General features: G+C 34.3%; 1 protein-coding gene across 4 annotated transcripts in view; it reads left to right on the top strand.

The window, feature by feature from the left end:
- Positions 1-16,904, top strand: part of APPL1 (adaptor protein, phosphotyrosine interacting with PH domain and leucine zipper 1) — a 35,690-nt gene that overhangs the window by 13,012 nt on the left and 5,774 nt on the right. For all 4 annotated transcript variants that reach the window (XM_067303748.1, XM_067303749.1, XM_067303746.1 and 1 more), the window contains 16 exons: positions 410-451; positions 1,299-1,357; positions 1,848-1,994; positions 3,638-3,720; positions 3,824-3,982; positions 5,401-5,589; positions 7,325-7,367; positions 8,073-8,129; positions 10,265-10,356; positions 10,940-11,122; positions 13,387-13,436; positions 13,841-14,015; positions 14,120-14,156; positions 15,435-15,581; positions 15,850-15,900; positions 16,255-16,344. In XM_067303748.1, the coding sequence (XP_067159849.1) occupies positions 410-451; positions 1,299-1,357; positions 1,848-1,994; positions 3,638-3,720; positions 3,824-3,982; positions 5,401-5,589; positions 7,325-7,367; positions 8,073-8,129; positions 10,265-10,356; positions 10,940-11,122; positions 13,387-13,436; positions 13,841-14,015; positions 14,120-14,156; positions 15,435-15,581; positions 15,850-15,900; positions 16,255-16,344 (1,604 nt within the window). The remainder of the gene's footprint in view (positions 1-409; positions 452-1,298; positions 1,358-1,847; positions 1,995-3,637; positions 3,721-3,823; positions 3,983-5,400; positions 5,590-7,324; positions 7,368-8,072; positions 8,130-10,264; positions 10,357-10,939; positions 11,123-13,386; positions 13,437-13,840; positions 14,016-14,119; positions 14,157-15,434; positions 15,582-15,849; positions 15,901-16,254; positions 16,345-16,904) is intronic.

Raw genomic sequence — 16,904 nt, 5'->3', positions numbered from 1 at the left:
CTTGTTGCTTGGGGACTTTTCTTTGACCGGTGAAACTTCTCCTTTTCCCATGCCCACCCTTCCTCTCCCTCCCCTGCCCCCAGCAGAACTCTGACCATAACTGTAGATCCATAGATGATGTCTTTGGACTGATGGTCTTTTTCAAGTTGTTGAGGTTGGTTCCCCCCCCCCCCCACCCACTTACTACAGGTCAGTATCATTTTTGGTAAGCCTGACAGCCACATAAATGAGGCCGAGGGCTGAGTAGGAACAGGCTTTCCCAGCCATGTAATGCCTCTGCTGATAATTCAGTAAGGTACAAGGTGTGAACTACAACAGTTCAATAATGAAACATGGCATGAGAAACCTTAATATATGAAATAAGTTAATGTATTATAACATTCAAGTATATTATCTTTTTTTTTTGTAGAGATACTAACCCTAAAAGAAGTTTTCCAAATTGCAAGCAATGGTAAGTGTAGAGTACTTAACCTTATAGATATTACAAGATGACAGTATTACTAAAGTTATTGTGTTTAATATTTGCTCAGAAAATTAGTCAAGATATTTGCAAAGTAACTAATAGTAACTAATTAGGCTGTAGTTTTTTTTTTCCAGTGATATTTAGGCACCCAGCTTTCCTTGGCTCACTTGTCAATTCCAGCTTTGTATACCAAAGGGTATATTCAAAGGTGGATTGACAGTACTAGTCTTTCTTACAGTACTTTAAATGTGTGTATATAGGTAGTTATTAAATAATGTAGGATTTTGCTAACAAAATTTCAAAAAGAAAGGTGTTAGCTTATTTATTAAACCAGTCCTCACTTTAGAAAGTAAGAATTTTACTTCCCTAAAATTACAGCTTGATAGTTCTCTTCCTGTATTGTCAGTAGTTACTTTTTTAGCTAGCTCTCCTATATCCTGTAGAGAACATATTCTTTAAATCCTTAATTAAAGATTCTGCCTTTCTTTTTATAGATAGCTTCATTGTTTTAGAAGCAAACAGATTAGGTAAAGGTTTTCATAAAGGAAAGTTGTCTCTATTTACAGGAAAATTCTGCCTTTGAAGAATATTAATGTTAAGGAAAATTAGTAACAATTTGACTGTATTTACATCTGGTTAGAATTCTTCTTCAGCTGAAGTGCTTGTGTCAGTGAAGTAATTGTGAAGATGCAAGAACAACTCCTGAGAGTTTTAATATGGAAGAACTTTGCAGTCGGCTTGTTGTTCAACATACAGTGATATAAAAGTTTTTCTATTCTGTTTCATAAGTGATTCATTTATCAAAATGATCATAAATTCTTTCTTGTTTGCTTAGACCATGATGCTGCCATTACTCGATACAGTCGGTTGTCAAAAAGAAGGGAAAATGAAAAGGTTTGTAAAACAAAATACCTTATGTAAAGACTTTAGAGGAGATAAATAATTTTAATTTAATATATATTTATGATAGAAGATACTGTGCAGCAGATTTCACTTAAAGTTTGATAGCTGATGTTCTAGCAGTGCAGACAGTTCTATTCAGAACACAAAACCAGATCTCCCCAATATATGTTTATCCTGTAACGCTGAAAATGCTATGAGTTGTAAGATGTGATATTATATTCAAGTTATTTTGGTTAAGAAATAACCACTCTTTCAAGGTGGAGAAGGAAAGAGTTCTGGATTTGTTTTTCATGTATACCTCATCCATAAATTCCAGAAGGGGAATTGTAGGGCTAAAGATGCAATTGCTGATGACTGAGGGTAAAACATTACTGTGTTGTTTTTCCGTGCTGGCTGTAAAGCCATCCAGAAGGCATGTGATGAATACCAAGTCTCAGACATTCTTTCTCCCCTCCCCCTTCCCCTGTCTATGTCTCTTTAGATCAAGGCTGAAGTTACAGAAGATGTATATACTTCCAGGAAAAAACAGCATCAGACTATGATGCATTATTTCTGTGCATTAAATACTCTTCAATACAAAAAGAAAATTGCTATGCTAGAGCCTCTGCTAGGATACATGCAAGCTCAGGTAACTTCAGATTCTGAAAGCTATAAGTCTGGAATAAGATGTAAAAATGCTTTATGAAAGTTGATCTGCTGAAATCTATTGCAAGATTTCTTTTGCAATCCAAAGAAGCAAAGGGAGAAAAAGAAATACCACCTTGTCATTTCTGAAGCTGTCATTCCTGTTACCATGAACGTTTGTCATTAGCTAGCCCTAGTCATTTCCTGCTCAATATAGGAGTTTTTTTGAATCTCATTATGACCTGCCACGCTCCCATGGGAGAGTCTTTTGGGAAAGTCTGGGTGCCAGATATAAAGGTCTAATTATACTCCCAAACCCAGGTGCCTAAATTTAATGCACTGCCTATATTTTAGGTACTAGATTTTTTTTAGTTCAATCACTAATGAGAATAGCTGATTAAGGCTCCAGTGCATGCAGGTTAGCATTGAAGCGTACCTTCTCAGAAGGTACTGGCGACAGTTAAACTCTTCCTTTGGCAACTGTTCTGAGACAAGGTAATCATCAAAGTCATGTCACTACTGTTTGCAATCAAGGATGTGAAAGAACTGGAAAGCTCAAAATTATTCTGGTTGGTTTTTGTTTAATACAAAAATTAGTAAATGATTGGTTTATTTGAGGATGAGTGCAATGGAAAACACGAGTCTGAAAAAGTTTTTTGTAGAGACTTCATTTACATTTTCAGTCAATATGTTTAAAAAAAAAAAAAGAAAAGAAAAAGAAAAAAGATAAACAAGGGGCAAACTTTCCAGAGCCTGGCACTGCAGCGGTCTCCTGTGTAGGAATCAACTCCTATATTGTGCCTGAAAGCTTTCCATGTACAAGAAGAGTTGTGGCTTCCCTTTCAAACTTTGCAGCTTGTATGTAACAACTAGGCTCTAGATGTCTTCTGTAACAAGGTAGGTATTGCAACCTGCTGTGCGGGTTTTTGCTGACTCGAGTAATGCAGAGGGCAGGACTACCCCCAGTGGTTTCCTGTTCTGAGATTTCATAAGGCTAAACTCAGTTTATGCAGTGGCAGTTTTTCTGGACCAAGATGGAATAAATTGTTTTAAGTTAGATATGTCTGTTCCCCTTAGCAGGGTCAGAAGTTGGAGGCTGGCCCTGGACCAGTCCTCACAGGGTGCTTCTTCCCCCACCCCAAAAAAGAACAGAAGCAGAAATAAAACCAACCTGTAATATAGCAGGTAGCATACCGGCAGGCTTTAAGCTAAGGAAGAAGTATACAGAGACCTCTGGATCACTAAAGAGCCACCTTTTCTTTCCTTTCTTTCCTTTCTTTCCTTTCTTTCCTTTCTTTCCTTTCTTTCCTTTCTTTCCTTTCTTTCCTTTCTTTCCTTTCTTTCCTTTCTTTCCTTTCTTTCCCAGAGCAGTTTCCAGCTGGATTAACATATTTCTGTATTTCTTCCGGGGTGTCTCCTTATGCATCCTCTCAACACAATTAAATCCCACTTCAGTGTCAGCATCAACCTTCACTTGCAGACAAAAAAGATGCCTTCTGCCCCTCTTATTGAGAGGCATTGGTGGGAATGAGGGATGAGAACAAATATCTCTGAGAAGCTTTAACCTCCTATGGTTCCATCTATTAATTGTTTATTTAGTTTTATTCATGACTAAATTCTCCCTTTTCCTCCTCCTCTTTTTTTAAGATAAGTTTTTTTAAAATGGGTTCAGAAAATCTTAATGAGCAGTTGGAAGAGTTTTTGACCAATATTGGCACAAGTGTACAAAAGTAAGTAATTTTTGTTAAATTTTGAACTATTATTAAAGCAACTACTTTTCTCTTTCTGCTTGTGAATATATTATCTTTGTTAATAACACATTACTTACCTTAGTGTTCGCAGGGAAATGGAGTGTGAAGTAGAAACCATGCAGCAAACTATAGAGGACTTGGAAGTAGCTAGTGATCCGCTGTATTTGCCTGATCCTGATCCTACGAAATTTCCTGTTCATAGAAATCTAACACGGAAAGCTGGCTATCTCAATGCGAGGAAGTAAGACTTACCTATTATTTAAAACTTCCAAAATACTTAATTTTGAAAAGGAAACGCAATACTAAGCAATGGTGGTTTTTTTTGAAATCAGTTACGCTGATTTTAGATACTGAGACAATTGAGTAAATCACATTGGAGCTATTCTGTTTCTTTTTTTGGCCTCTTCTACTTATTAGGTTTAAATTGTGAATTAGTTAGTATTAATTTTTAGGTTACATTGACCTAGTGTCATTCAGGTGCAAAGCAGGGGTGTCCTGATTTTAGTCTAATTTTGCCTGAATTTTCACATCAAAACCAAACTTTAAGATTTGTATGAGTGTTATTTCACTGGATTGGAGTTATAGACTACCGGGATTTCAACTGTGTTTTGTTATATAAATATCCGATAAAGCTTTGGGATTCAAGTTGCTAATAAACTACAATAAGAGTTTGAGGAAATACAAGACAAAAAACATTCTCTGTTAACCTTAGTAGACTTTTTAAAATGTCTGTCATAATTTAATGAGGTAGTCTCTGGTCCACTGGGGGGAGCTGTTATTCTGTGTATATAGAGTCAAGTTGTTGAATTTTATAGTTGTTAAAAGTAAGTTATGACACTCCGATGTTTTTCCTTAATTTATAATAATAAATATATTTAGTTTCCTTAATTTAAGGAAATACTAAGTTTGCTTAATTTATATAGTATATCCTACATGCAAGCAGAATTGTTTAAAAATTGAGATTTAACTTGTTTTCCCATAACAATTAGAATAACAGCTTGATCGAATTTGAGGTATAAATTCCTGAAGTAGAAAACATTGCAGTAATTAATACTGAAGAGAGTATCTTAACAAAAACAGACGCTAAACTTCAAGTGTTAGTGAATTTTGGTTCCAGGTCGTTGTTCTTCTATTTTTGAGCAAAAAAGAAACATGCTCTAAGCACAAATTCGGGAATTTTGTTGAATGGTATGAAGTGCTTGGAAAATGGAGAAATCTTGCATGACTAACTTAGTGCTTAACACAAGTAAAGTTCTCCAAAGTTCAGTCTTTGTTAATGATATAAAGAGTGCAGAGTTACGAGGCCTTATGAATTAATTTGATAATGTGTAAAGCAATACCCTAAAAAACACTAAACAAAACTGATGAATTCATGCCTTTTATTCTTAATTAAGTTTCATATCATATAAAAAAGCAACTATATTTTGACCAGCTATATATTATTTAAACTGTTTACTGTAGGATGAAAAAGCAACAGATGAAAAGACACTAATTTAGCTGTAAAACTAACCTAAAACATTACACAGGGGAAAAAAAAGGCTTTCTTAAGTGCCCAGATGGTTTGCTCGTGTAATTTTTTTCATATATATATTTTTTCTAATTTATACAGCTCAGCTGAACTCCTAATCTACTAAATAAGAATCTCTCTTCACATTTTAGTAAGACAGGGCTGGTATCTTCCAGTTGGGAGAGACAGTTTTACTTCACTCAAGGTGGAAATTTGATGAGCCAGGCAAGAGGTGATGTAGCGGGGGGACTCGTCATGGATATAGACAATTGTTCGGTAATGGCTGTGGACTGCGAAGACAGACGGTACTGTTTTCAGATAACATCTTTTGATGGTAAAAAGTGAGTATTCTTTTATTACTTTCATTTGTAAGTAATAATGTATTCACTATTTAAGAAAACAAAGATAGTCTAACTTTGGTCGGATTATAGCTTGATAGATCTTTGGGGGTGTCTTTTAGAAGCAAAACTGGGATTTCTTTTAACTTTGTGATGTCTGTTTTTATCCTTTTATGAGCTTCTGCTAATGTAGCTGAATGGTACTTCAGAATAAAGTTACCCTAATCAGTTTACAATGGTGTCATACCCATAGCTACCAAGTAGAAATTTAGATTTTTATTTGTGAAAAACCTTACTTAAAATTTGAACACCTCTTCTGGATATCTTCAAAACAATTGTAAGTATTTTGAGAGACTGAGATATTAGTACAGGGAATAATCCTTAGGTTATTATTATTAAACATATGATATTAATTTCATATTCATTTTGTGATTTTAAAAGTAGTTTTGATAATTTTATGAAATCAGTTCCATAAATTCTAATATTCTGGGAATGCTAAATAAGCCAAGTTTGAATTTAATGAAATGCTTTGGATTTCTGTTAGAGAAAATCTATCTTGGAAGCTCCTAGCTTCTTTGCCATTCATACAGTTCCTGTATGATATTTTGAACATTGGCTTTTTTTTATATTGGTAGACCAAACTCTGGGGCTTAGAATATACTTCTGCCTTCATTGCAAAGGATATTGCATGGTGTTACCATTCTGTCTAAACCTCACATGAAAAGTATATCCAATTTTTTAGTGTTTATAATGCAAAACAATGGCTTTGATTTATTTGAATTATAATTAATTTCAAAGTATTTTTCAATGGACTATATCTATGACTAGAAATATAATATAAACAGCTGTATCCTAGGATAAGTGTAAATACTGACATGCGGTCATCAAACTCTGTTTAATTCTACCTTAAGCTCTTATTAAGCAAAGAACCTACATACTCCTAAGTCTGAATTGCTATTTTAATTTTCCATCTAAATAGAAAAAATATATGTTGTACCACAATGTGCATTTTGTAAATAATTATTGTTTAATAACTTAATCTTCAATTTATATATATCAGCGTAAGTTACTATTTCCCTTCAAGAAATGAGTCTTCTGCACATGAGTTTAAAAATATTCTGAACAATAACAGTAGATACAGATAAAATGATTAAAACAACCCCCCACACTTACTATAGAGTCTTCTCTCTTCCATAATTTTCCGTCTGTTTTAAAAACAATGCTGGTGTCACGAAATAGGAATTGTTGTTCTCTGAAGACCACCAGGTGCACTGGATAACAACACATTTACTCAGCTTCTGCTCAAAAACTATCATTCAGTGTTAACTGTAGTATATCTTTGCTTATTTTTGAAAGGTTGAAGCTTGTGATACAGAAATGTGTTTCTGTACCTTAGGGGAATGATTTGGCTTTTCAGAGTCTGAGGTTAATAAGATGAAAGAACTCTTCAATTGTTGTAGCTGTATAAATGTGGTAGAGAATATAGAAAAAAATGTTAAGACTATATTTTGTAGTTGCTTAAGTATTATATGGGCACAATTAGAATTGTGTTCTTTCTTTTTCAATTGAAATAATTTTTTTCATTCAATGTTGACTGCACTCAGCATGTACACAGAATATTCAACCTTTATTAATTTGTCATGCAATGTATTAACATGCAAATGGAGTTTCCTGTCTGAACGTATTTGTGAGGCATTTCAAATAAACATGGCTTTCTTTTTCATTCTCTCTATTTCAGGTCTTCAATCTTACAGGCAGAGAGTAAAAAAGATTATGAAGAGGTAAGCTTACAGCAGCTTCACATAGAGTCAAAAGATTTTCTGTTGCACAGAAGAAATATGCCAGCTGAGAAATACCAACCTGCAGATACTAGGTCAACAAACTTGCGTGTTGTAGCAAATATGGGGGTAAAGCAAATAAAAAACAGCTGGGGGATTAATACAATATTTTCAGCTTAGAGATTTTTCTTGAAGTAAAAATAAAATGCTGCTTTAGACTTTTTATAAATGAAATTAAAAGCTATATTATAGACTTGTCCTGGTTTAACAAAGAAGGTTCTATTTATTAGAATTTATGTTTTATTTGTCTGGTTGGCCCAGGTCCATTACCAGGTCTTTGCTCCCTTGAAGTCATCTAGAATCCTAATTCTGAAGCTTTTGCCCTCCCATGGCCCGCCAGAGGAGGGGAATTTGTAGGCAGCTTCAGCAGCTCAGGTTCATGACTTCCTGGCCTGCAGCTGCTCTGCTGTTTTTTGGACAAGCTCTGGCTCAATGAACAGCACTGCTGTTTGCATATAATCCAGTTAATTTTCTGCTGTGGAGAAAAACTGAAAAGCCAGGAGCGGGAGCAAATGGTTTTCAATAGCACAGGGAGTACATTCTCGCTTATAGTTGCAAGAAGTGGGCAAATTCCATAAACGTAAAAGTTTCTTAAAAAACCTACAATAGATTTAACACTTTCTGGCTTTGTTTTTTTTTCTTTTTCAGTGGATATGCACAATAAACAACATATCTAAACAGATATATCTAAGTGAAAATCCTGAGGTAACTTTTATAAAATTTATAGTATAAGTAATATCTTCAGATATATATATGCACAAAAATTAAAATGAGATCAGCTGGATCTAATTGCATGGCAGAGAATTAAGCTGGGTACTTCCGACATGTCTGATTATAAGCTTTTCATGATTTGTGTTGACAGCACTTCATAAATTTATAAATGGATGCAGTACATTGTTTCTTTCATCTAAATACTTATATAGAAAGCATCAAAAATGTGACTTTTATATTTGGTATAACATTTTGAAAGCTTCCAAGTTTTTTATAACACTTCATTACAAATTAATGTGAATATCTGGATGGATACTTTGAATTTCTAATAGAGCCAACTGTCAATCTTATGAATTAAATTAGCACAGTTATTTTGTAGGAAAGACATTATATTTTCACTTTAAGAAAGAGTATTTGCCCATTGAAGAGTTAGAAAATTATTATTTTTTATCTGGAGAGTTTGGGCAAGTGATTTTACATAGTAAATATACATGTTTATATATTTATGTAGTCAACTCATTGATATATACTTATATAATAATTTTACTTGCTAAATTTGGGGAACTGGCCGCCCCAATTTTTTCTTCTCTTATCTAGAATCCATAAACTGTTCTTGTAGATGTTGCTATTGTTTTGTACAGTAGCATATGTCTATATATAATAGGTTGAAAGAGAAATCATACTCTTTGATATAGCTGTGAAGGCCTGAATGGTAACAGGGTATTACAAAGGAAGCTTTCCAGTGATCACGTACCAGAGACGAGAACCGTAGGTAAAGTCGTCAGCGGGCGGCCTGTTGAGTAACCCTGGAATCCAGCATTCAGCTGTGTGACGTAGGGCTCTTGCTCGGTGCCTAGATGATCTGGGAAATCAAGGTGAAATGAAGAGTGTCATGCCAGTTTTCAGTTTAGGAACTCAACGTTGTAGACAATATAAGTACCTGGTTGACTGTTTAAGTTAACTGTCCTGAAGTTGAGAAACAAAATGGTTTTGGTGCAGATCTCAGTTGCCTGAAGGACATGTTCTGATGCATGGAAAGCTGCAGTCCTGTTTAGCCCTGGCAGAAACAGTTGCAACTCGATTACAGCAGTGCAGCTGTGTGCACTTATAGCGGATCTGAATTCAGGATAAAAGAACAATAATATAATCTGTGTGACCCCCTTTGTATCAACTAGGAGTCAAAAGAAGATGTTTGCATTCTTTTTACAATTGTATTTGACAGTAAGATCGCAAAGGTCGGTTACTTGAATAAAGCTTGTTTTAAAGAGTGGAAACATCTTCTGAAAATAGTTGTTTGAAAATGGGTTGCTCCCAACTCTTCTTATAGTGAGCCTTGGTATCGGCGCCTTCTCCTCCCTTCCCGACTGCTTTGCACTCAGTCTCATTTCCTTACTCACACACGCGCCCAAAATGATGTTTCTTGTTTTGTCTCCTGTACCTTACCTCTCCGAAACCCCTTTTTCTCAGAGGCTTTTTCTTTTGGCTTCAGCCCATGAAGTGAAGCCATCAACCTTAATATTGATGCTTCAAAACTAGTGATATTAATGACAGGTTGAAATGGAATTTTTCAAGATGCCAAGGGTATTGAGTATCTATTTCTGATTGACTTTAAATGCAATTGGGTGCCTAAATTCAGCAGGCCAAAACTTGGAGGTAGGCATTTCCATTTTAACAATGTTCGTCGTTGCCTGTTTGAAACATGTACTTTGATATATTTCAGTAGAGTATTAAATCGTGCTTATTTTAAAAAATATAAACATGCTTATCAATATCTGCCTTCCTTGTGTTTAAGTCAGTTGTGATCAGAGTCTTAAGAGTGTTAGAATAACATATATTTGGCAAAGTTTAGGTGCCCCATAAATTGCTGACTGCAGCTTTAAAGTTCACAGTCCAGTAGTCTTTTTTTTTTCCCTCTGTCTTTGCACCTACAGCTTAAAATATATTTTAGCAACCTTTGAAAACTTGGTGTCTTTATTCAACCTGTCTTTATTATTTAAGTCTTCATTGAGTTGATACAGCTAGTATCTTTTGTATTGTTTCTGTCAACTGTGTATACGTAAAAGCTAAAATTTTAAAACTTATTTTAAGGGAAATGTTTTCAGTTATTTTTTCCCAACTATGTACTGCAGGAAATTGCTGCACGTGTAAATCAGTCAGCTCTGGAGGCTGTTACTCCATCGCCCTCCTTTCAACAGAGGCATGAGAGCATGCGGCCAACTGTGTAAGTCACTGTACTACAGGTCATTTGAAGAGCAAATCTATAAAGAGAATCCTGGATAAAGTTTCATTTATTTTATTTTTTTCTCCTATGGTCAGGAATAAAGTTTTGATAAGCTAGAGGAGTTCTTGAATTCACTTTTTTTTTGTATTGTTTAGTATCCATTGTTACAAATGACCCAAGTTTCCAGCTGTCTAGGCAATTCTGTTAGATATGTCACATATCTGGTTTGTTTGTTTGTTGTATGTATTCGTAAAGGGATTTTTCTTAATGTGTCCAACTCCTGGAAGCAAACCTCAGATTGTAATATATTTAATATGTGATTGTATGTTGATGTTTTAACAATCTGATTCAATTATTAAAGCAAGGTGTAAACAACTTAGTTGTTTAAACTAGGAACCTAGACTGCATTTGTATTTACATTCTGTTCCTGTTCAATTTTTTTTTAGTTTTTGTCTTGTTTTACATCCCAATCTTGAAATATTATATTTGTCCTCATGTGATTTAATTTATTATCAACACACTTGATATTTAGATATCTTGATATAAGATATCCTTGCTTTGTTTTTGTTTTATTTTATTTTAGACAATCTCGTCCTCCTGCGACTCGTACTAGCAGCACAGGGTCATTGGGATCTGAATCAGCAGCTTTATCGGCACTTTCTTTGGATTCGCTTGTTGCCCCAGACACTCCTATACAATTTGACATAATATCTCCAGTTAGTGAAGATCAGCCTGGTCAAGCAAAAACATCAGGGCAGTCGGGCAGGTAGGAAATGTAGAGAGAAGTAAAAGAATCCTAAAGTTAATGTTGTTAATCTTAAAAGTGTAAAGATAATACACATTTAGGCTGCAACTCCAATGCATACATTGCCTTTGCTCTGACTTTCTTGTCAAAAAATTTGCAGGGGCCAGTCAAGCAAAACATTTTTTTCTATTTTTTTTATTTTTTTAATTTTTTTTGTTAAATACAGTTGTAAAAATGTGGAATATTTACATACAATAGATTCAAGGTGTAGCTTTCTACTTTTGCAGCAGCTTTTCTTGCTTTAACAGCTGATGCTTTTTTTTTTTTTTTAATCTTTTGGTTTCACAAAGTATTTTCCTTTCCTATTGCTTGCTCACCCAGCAGCTTGGGTATTTCCTCTTGGAAACTCAAGAGAAATTTGGTAGCCCTGCCTCCAGGTGATGATGGCATACGATGACACTCCTCTTAACCTGAAAGGTGAGTGAAAATGATCTAGGCTTCTAGAGTAATCTCGTATACAGAAAGTTAAAATTGTCTAAGAGATCTACCCAAAATACAAAAAACCTTTTCTCCTACTTGTTTTTTTTATAATCTTCCCATTCAAAAATAATAATAAAAAGCCTGTAAATGTGCATTGCATTTCTGAAACTATATGTACAGAATTCAGATGTTAAGAAAACATATTTGCTGAATAAGCTGAAAAGCTGAAAACTACTTTCAGTGACTTCAGTCACAATAATGTGTATTGTATCCCTCTTCCCCCTAGAAAAATATTAAAAATTTCAGTTGTATCTCATAGATAGGTAACAGTTTAAATTATATATATTCAACTCTTTTTTTTTTCTTTGCTACAGCAGGATAATCATGGCTAACTAGATCCTTAAGTACATATTGATTAAAATAGGCCTGAACTGTATTCTAGGAAGTGGAAAGCTTAATGCTTCAGCTAAATTCATGTCATCAATTATAATTCCACTCTAGAAAACCATAGTAACAGCAGAAATGATACAGAGTTGCACTCAGTATTTTCAATTAACCATGCACTGTCAATAAAGAACTGCAGTGTTTGGTGCAGATAGGTAACATGCTATTTTAGAACTATTAACTATTTTTTGAAAAGACTTTCCTTAGTTTCTGATACTGAAGACATAATTATTTTTTTTTTGCCTTTTGTTAGATCTTTTGAGGTTTTGTATTGTTTGGTCTAATCCTAAAGGACAAGTCTAAGCAATAAAAGATGCTAACAGTAAGAAACTCCCTTTGCTATATTTACACAGGTCAACATTTAATGGGAAGATTCTCTATTGAATCTGTGTTGTATAAACATAAAGCACTGCAATTTGACTTTACAGTTCAGTCTAGAACAGTGTTATTCCTTTGAATTAGACATCTCTTAATTAGGATTTCACTGATAAAAATGGCAGTCAATAAGATATGCAAATGAACAAGAGATTCACATAGTTTTTCTCTGATTTATGCTCTGAAATTTGCTTTTAGAACAGTTAATGGAGATGTAACCTCTCAATATTTCTCCCTTACGAAACCTAATTTGAAGTTTATCTGTTACCTCAACAAGGGCTTTTTTAGCTGCCAGTTAGCCAAAGAAAAAGATTTTCATCTCTTTAGAAATTTGAACTGTTTTCTCATTCTCCATATTCTTTTCAGCATTGCTTTACTACTTTTGAAAAATGTAGACTTGGAAGCCTAGAGTATTTTCACTTTTCATTGTAATTGATAGAAATTCTGTCTTTGAGAGCCAGAAATAGCCACATTTCTCTTGACCCTCTAGGAGTAAAACCCCATGATGTTTTCAGAAAGCTGCATTTGAAACAAAACCAGTGACTTCTCTGCAATAAGTAATTCAACAGCTTGAGAGAGTGACACGAGGTGTGCTGCTTCCATTGAGTACCCAAAGGACTAGCTTTTGGCTGCACTTCCTGAAGCCGTTCAGTGAGACTTCATCCCCTAAAACTGTGCCTTTTCAAACTTTAACCTGGTTGTGACTCCTCAGGGTTTAATTCGGGTATAAAAAATATCATGTGGGCCAAACTTTCAGTGGCAGCAATAAGACAACACTATTTGGCATTTTTCCTGTAATTTGAGCCTTCAAATGTATCGATTTATGTCTTACCACCAATTTTATGCTTTATCATGTGTTATTCCTCCAATTACAAGTCTTTGAAATCATTATATGTTGTTTTTATTTGACACAGCATGAGACTAGATTATTCATTAGTGGTTCTTGTGATCTGACTCCTAGTTTAATACTTTCATTTTTTTAATAGACGCACAAATCCTTTTGGTGAAACTGGAGGCTCAAAATCTGAAACAGAAGGTAAAAAAGAAATTTTACTTCAATGCAAAATGATATAGTTAAATAATTTTTAAAAGAATTTGCAAATTAATTTTGTATTTTCATCTGTAGCTTCTCTCTGAGCTTAACACTAGTTTTGGAAGTTGCATTAAAAATGTTAGACAAGTTGAATTAGACTACTATATAAAAGTCTGTTTTTAAGATAATTCATTGCGTTGCATATTTTGTATTTGTTAAACCAAGTGAAGAGATATGTGGCTTGCTGTTTACTAATTGTACATGTAATTCATAAATATGAGCAATCCCTTTTCAAGTAACTTGAAGCTTGAAGTTTTCTTGACTGTAATCTTTAGCCTCAGAAAAGTTATTTTTGAATGGAAGACCCAAAACAGAGTTAGCTCATTTGATACTTTTGTTTGTCTTAGATTCCATTCTTCATCAGTTATTTATTGTAAGATTTCTTGGCTCTATGGAGGTGAAATATGATGAAAGTCCAGATGTTGTTTATGAAACAATGCGTCAGATTCTAGCAGCTCGGGCCATTCATAACATTTTCAGGATGACAGAATCGCATTTGTTAGTCACTTGTGACTGTTTAAAGTAAGTGTGCTTCTTAACTTCAAATGATGCTTATTTACAGAATGATCTTCTTTCACTTTGGTAAAATTTACTTTCTGGTTTGTTTTTTAAAACCAAATTTTTAGGTTAATTGATCCACAGACGCAAGTTACAAGACTACGAGTAAGTAACATTACATTTTAAGATAAATATTCAGCAATTTAATTATTTTACTTTCTAAATAAAATTACTAGATATTAGCAGAAAACACAGACAGTATGAGACTTCCAGACAATTTTCCATTGAAACTGAGACTAATGAAAACACCTTGAAATAGATAGAAAAATACTAGCAAATCCGGTTTAAGGGGAGTGATTTCAGTGGATGAAATAGGCTTTTCAAACAGATTTTTTTTTTCCTGATTTGATACTTAGGAAAACAATGCATATTTTAATAACATATTTGATAGTGAATATTTTTATAATTAATAGAGAAATAGTAACATTAAGGTTGAAGTTGATTGCGTTAAGAAGTCCAAAAGGGTTTGCTTGGTGGTTGTTTTTTTTGTTTTGTTTTTTAGCACAAAACTTTATGGTCTGCCAGTTAATTTATTGGTGGGTTGTTTTTTTTTTTTTTTTTTGAGACATTCAGTTTGTCAAGGTCTCTGAACTATTTTAATATCTTTAAAAGAAATTCTTTAGCATGTGAAAACTCCCTGAGATTACAAGCAGTGCTTTTTTTTTTCCTTATCTTTGTTGTATTAAATTCAAAACTGCCCCAAAGCTGTGAACTTTTAAGGTGAAGTAAAGCACCTGAATACCTTCACAGTATTCTAAATCTGTGTTTAAGGTTTGGAAAAAAACTTTTATTCCCTCAATTTGTATCAGCTGTAGTAGGGGCCTTCAGAATTTAAAAACTTTATCTCATGTTAAGTCTTAAAAAAACACATTTGAAATTTCTAGCTACAACTTCTTTTAGGTATGAGAATGCAAAATGCTTTTACTGGAACAAGATAATGACAATTCCCCCCCCCGCCTCTTCCTGCTTATATAGTTCAGAAGAGGTGAACTAATTAATTGCAGTAAAAGTTCTGGAGAAGTAGTCCCCTTACCTGGAACCAAATTTTGAAAGCTTAGTCACTGATGGAATTTGCACAAATGATTTCTCTTAAAAAAAAAATTGTTCACACGTAGAAAGATGACTGAATCTTATTGCAAATGTGATCCCGTTCTCTTACATGGTGTATGTTTTTAGATGTTTTCATTTGTTTTGAATAATTTAATCCTACCCTTGTTACCCACCGTTTGTGTTTGTTAAATGCATGTTTGATCGTGTTTTAACTTCTTCCCTGGTGTGATCGTGCATTTATGATGTTGAAGTCATCTACAGCATATTGAAACCTCATACAGAAAAATGTTTGGAACCAGTTTTAATATCTCCATATTTGATCCTTTTTGGCAGTTTCCTTTGCCCAATGTAGTCCTGTATGCTACACACCAGGAGAATAAGCGCCTCTTTGGATTCGTGCTTAGAACTTCAGGAGGGAGAGTTGACAGCCGCCAGACTTCAGTCTGCTATATATTTGAATCAAATAATGAAGGGGAAAAGGTACTGATGATGGTTATATTTGTATCAGTGTTGAACCTGACATGGATTTCAGGATGTTAGATCCAATTCAAGTAGTCCTAGATATCTGTGGGAGAGCATTTTGTTTATGTACTCAAAAAACAAACAGACAAACAAAAAACTGACAGTCCAAATACCTGCAAGGGCTTTAATATGCTATCATGAAAACTCTGATTTTGGAATTTGGCTTAATTTTAGAGACATTTTTATTAGATTCTTACTGATTATTTCAAATGTGATTTTTATTTAGATTTGTGACTCCGTTGGACTGGCAAAACAGATTGCTTTTCATGCAGAACTGGTAAGAATCTTTTGGGGATCCTTGTGACTGGAAGGGAGAGAATGCGTTTAATATGTGTAATAGAATGTATTCTGCAAGATACTTACAGATGCAGTAATACTATCATGCAGTGTTCTAAGGGATCTGTGGTACAGAATTTAAACATTAGATAAAAAGATCTGCCAAGGTCAGCTGCTGAACAATATTCCAGATAGAATACAGCTTGGTATTTTTAGCAAGCATACCAGTCCTTTAAAAGGAGAATAATCAAAACTGTGGGTTTTTGTTTTTGTTTTGAGAAAATTCATATAAATTGGTAGCATATCAAAAGTCTCAGGCTGTTGTTACTTATTTTATTCACGTTTTTGTCCTTAGGATCGAAAAGCATCGGAAAAGCAGAAAGAAATAGATAGAGTAAAAGAGAAACAACAAAAAGAGCTCAATAAACAAAAACAAATCGAAAAGGTACATTTCATTATTATTTCTTAATATTCTTTTTTTCTACTTACCAACTTTCAGATTGTTCTTTGTAGTTTTGTACTCCAAGCTACAGTATCATATTCTTTAGCACAAATGCGTAGAACATTGTGGAATTAAGTTAATTATTACAAATATCTCCTGTACAGATTTTGTATAACTTTGTATACCAGTTTTTAAAAAACCCTTCCAAGGAGATAAGCCACAAAACCTCCTTATCGGAGCACTTAAGAGCGCTGCTTGAGGCAATACCCATCACAGGCCCCAAATACAAATGCTTCTGTCACGTGATGTGCCCCATATGCGACTGCAAGTTATTATCCACCAAGCAGTGGGACGCTTTGTTTGCTGCTGTTGTGTACCGAGGAGGGAGCTGCAGGGAGCAGCTGCAGGCCAAGACACTTGTTCTGGCTTGCTGTATTTATGGACTGTAGGTACAGGTGTGTTAACATGTGTTAGCTCTTCTTTCTAACAGTGCCAGCTACTGAAGCTGAAATGTTTTAGTCTCCTATTGAATGTCTCTACAAAAAAAAGTCTATTGATAGTAT

Source organism: Apteryx mantelli, chromosome 12, assembly GCF_036417845.1.
Source record: "Apteryx mantelli isolate bAptMan1 chromosome 12, bAptMan1.hap1, whole genome shotgun sequence".
Classification (NCBI taxonomy): Eukaryota; Metazoa; Chordata; class Aves; order Apterygiformes; family Apterygidae; genus Apteryx; species Apteryx mantelli.
This window is presented reverse-complemented; position numbering and strand designations above follow the sequence as displayed.